Source organism: Penaeus vannamei, chromosome 12 (genome assembly GCF_042767895.1).
Source record: "Penaeus vannamei isolate JL-2024 chromosome 12, ASM4276789v1, whole genome shotgun sequence".
Classification (NCBI taxonomy): domain Eukaryota; kingdom Metazoa; phylum Arthropoda; class Malacostraca; order Decapoda; family Penaeidae; genus Penaeus; species Penaeus vannamei.
In genome coordinates, this window is record NC_091560.1 from 30,352,345 (window position 1) to 30,354,844 (window position 2,500).

The 2,500-nt window shown below is 43.7% G+C and overlaps 1 protein-coding gene across 1 annotated transcript in view; it reads right to left on the minus strand.

Moving 5' to 3' along the window:
* Nucleotides 1–2,500, minus strand: part of LOC138863600 (uncharacterized) — a 3,992-nt gene that overhangs the window by 25 nt on the left and 1,467 nt on the right. The window contains exons 2-3 of the mRNA XM_070128173.1: nucleotides 1,220–1,379; nucleotides 1–899 (exon numbers count right to left, since the gene is read on the minus strand). The exon at nucleotides 1–899 is cut by the window's left edge and continues 25 nt beyond it. Of these exons, the coding sequence (XP_069984274.1) occupies nucleotides 189–899; nucleotides 1,220–1,375 (867 nt within the window). The 5' untranslated portion in view covers nucleotides 1,376–1,379 and the 3' untranslated portion in view covers nucleotides 1–188. The remainder of the gene's footprint in view (nucleotides 900–1,219; nucleotides 1,380–2,500) is intronic.

Genomic DNA, 2,500 nt, shown 5'->3' on the forward strand with positions numbered 1-2,500 from the left:
ATGTTTTACGCTAAATGTGATATTTAGCAATTCTATTAATGTTCTTAAAAATAATGAAAATAATGAGAGGTGATGGAACGAGCGGATGCAACTCGGTAAAAACACGATAATAAACCAGAGGCGTGATGACATGATAACATGGTGATGGTCTACAGATAAGACTATTTGAAAGATGGAGAGTAGGGAAGTTACTTGCCGCCGTCGACAAAACTTTCTATTTTCCTGTAGACGTCTTTAACATACTTCAGATCGCACGGGCAGTATCGCCCAAGCGCGCTCTCCTCCTCCAAGGCGTCGACCAGCTGGCTGGTGGCGACGCCGCGGTCGCCCCCGAGCCGCCTCTCCCAGCGGCACGCCACCATGTCCAGGATCGACTCGTAGCGGGCGAGCTCGTCCATCCTCTCGTCGTCGGTGTGCGCGTACCCCTTCTGCTCGCACACGGGCCTCCGCGCGTCGATGTGCGCCCTCTGGAAGTAGTGTTGTGGGTGGTGATCCTCCTGCAGAAGGTGCAGGTTGCAGGCGCGGACCCAGAGGTCGGAGTGCAAGCCGTGTACCCACCGGAGAGTAAAGCCGACAGCCTGCTCCAGCCGGAACTTGGACAGGTCGTGGCGGTCGCAACGCGTGCGCAGGCGCGCGACACTCTTGCAGTCCAGCTCACCGAAGATTTTGGCGTCGTTTACGAGGCGACGGAAGGTCTGCATGAGCCAGTACCGGTGCGAGGCTGTGTCACGAAAGTGCTTCTCGACCCGCAGGCAGGACCACAGCAGCTCGACTCCCGCAGCACTTTCGGGAGAGGCTTTCGAGGACGTCTTCGGCCGGCGAAGGACGTGCTGCAGGTCACGCTCTTGAAGGTAGGCCTCCTTGAGGCACCGGTCGAGCAACGCCGACTCGACGACATTCTGGTAAAGGATGGTCACATGAGGCATTGCGTATCGGAGAGAGATGATAAATGTTAGTCTAGAAAAATGGGGCAAATTAGTGACGTAAAGAGAGAAGGAAAGGCTGAGATAATTATAGACAGAGAGAGACTGCGGTGGCAGTAGTAACGTCACAAATTGATTATGCAATGTGGATTAAGTGACGGAAAACCACAATTTTTTTTGGAGATAATCACTCTTTTTATTACAGTATCTCTGCCTAGCTCTATTTTTCTGGTTAAAATGAATCGGGTTATATACATAACAAAAGATAAAAGATGGTCCTAGATATTTTCCCTTACTTGAAATCTCACGCTCCATATGTTGTAATAGACATTCGCGATGGCCACCGGGAGACCATTCGTCCTTATCCAGCCCGTCACAGTCACCACGTCCTGCTCCTGCACCGTCGACAGAAGAAGGTCCTCCCATGCACTTGGTGTGTCGCAAGGCACCATGTTACTGTGGTGGACAGGAGAATTAGGCTTCCTGGTCTGCCCACACACATGTACGTATATCAGTAACAGTTTATCTGTCTACCTATCTACCTATCTATCTATCATTCTCTCTCTCTCTCTCTCTCTCTCTCTCTCTCTCTCTCTCTCTCTCTATATATATATATATATATATATATATATATATATATATATATATATATATATGTGTGTGTGTGTGTGGGTGTGTGTGTGGGTGTGGGTGTGGGTGTGGGTGGGTGGATGTTTAATATATATATACATGTACATGTAGAGATAGATAGGTAGATGAGTCTGTGTATGTGTGAATATATATGTATGTATGTATTATTTACAGTTTGTGTGTTAGTTCTGTAAAACCTATATGTATATATATATATATATATATATATATATATATATATATATATATATATATATATATATATATATATATATATATATTAGAAATGATTTGTCATTTAATTCGTTAAGCTTGCGGTATTCATATAGTGAAGTGAAACGTACAGTAATGTTCTGTGCTTTGTAGCTGATCAAAGGATGTTTACATGGTCTTTTTCAAAGTGATGTATGTGTGTGTATGTGTTCGTATTTTTTAAACCAATACAGAATAAGCAAGCGAGGTTATAAGATAGCAAAAGTTTTTAAAACGTATTTTTCCCATTGTTTTTTTTTTCGAAAGAGCCGGCGAATCAGGGTATTCCAAGGTGCAAAGGGTGTTGCCTCTTTTTTTACTGAGATTGGACGAAGTTTAGTAATTCCTCCTTCTTCTAAACTTAGTTCTGTATATTAGAAAAAGGCCAATCCTTATTGATATACCGGGATTCAACCTCTGGCTCTCTTTCCAACGCACCTCATATGTCCTCTTTTTTTTCTATAGTTGTCAATGAGCTTCTTTCTTGCTTTCTCCATAATACTTCTTTTGTAATCCTCTTTCAACTGATCTTCAGCAATCCATATCCCCATCTTTAACAAACTTCGTTCTGCGGCTTGAATATCCCGTCTCTGCACCGTGAGTCTGTGTATTCTATATCATCCATTTTACCAAACTTTTCTTCAGGTTCTAATTCCTTTTACTGGATGGGATATTTTCGGTATTTCTGGAATTCG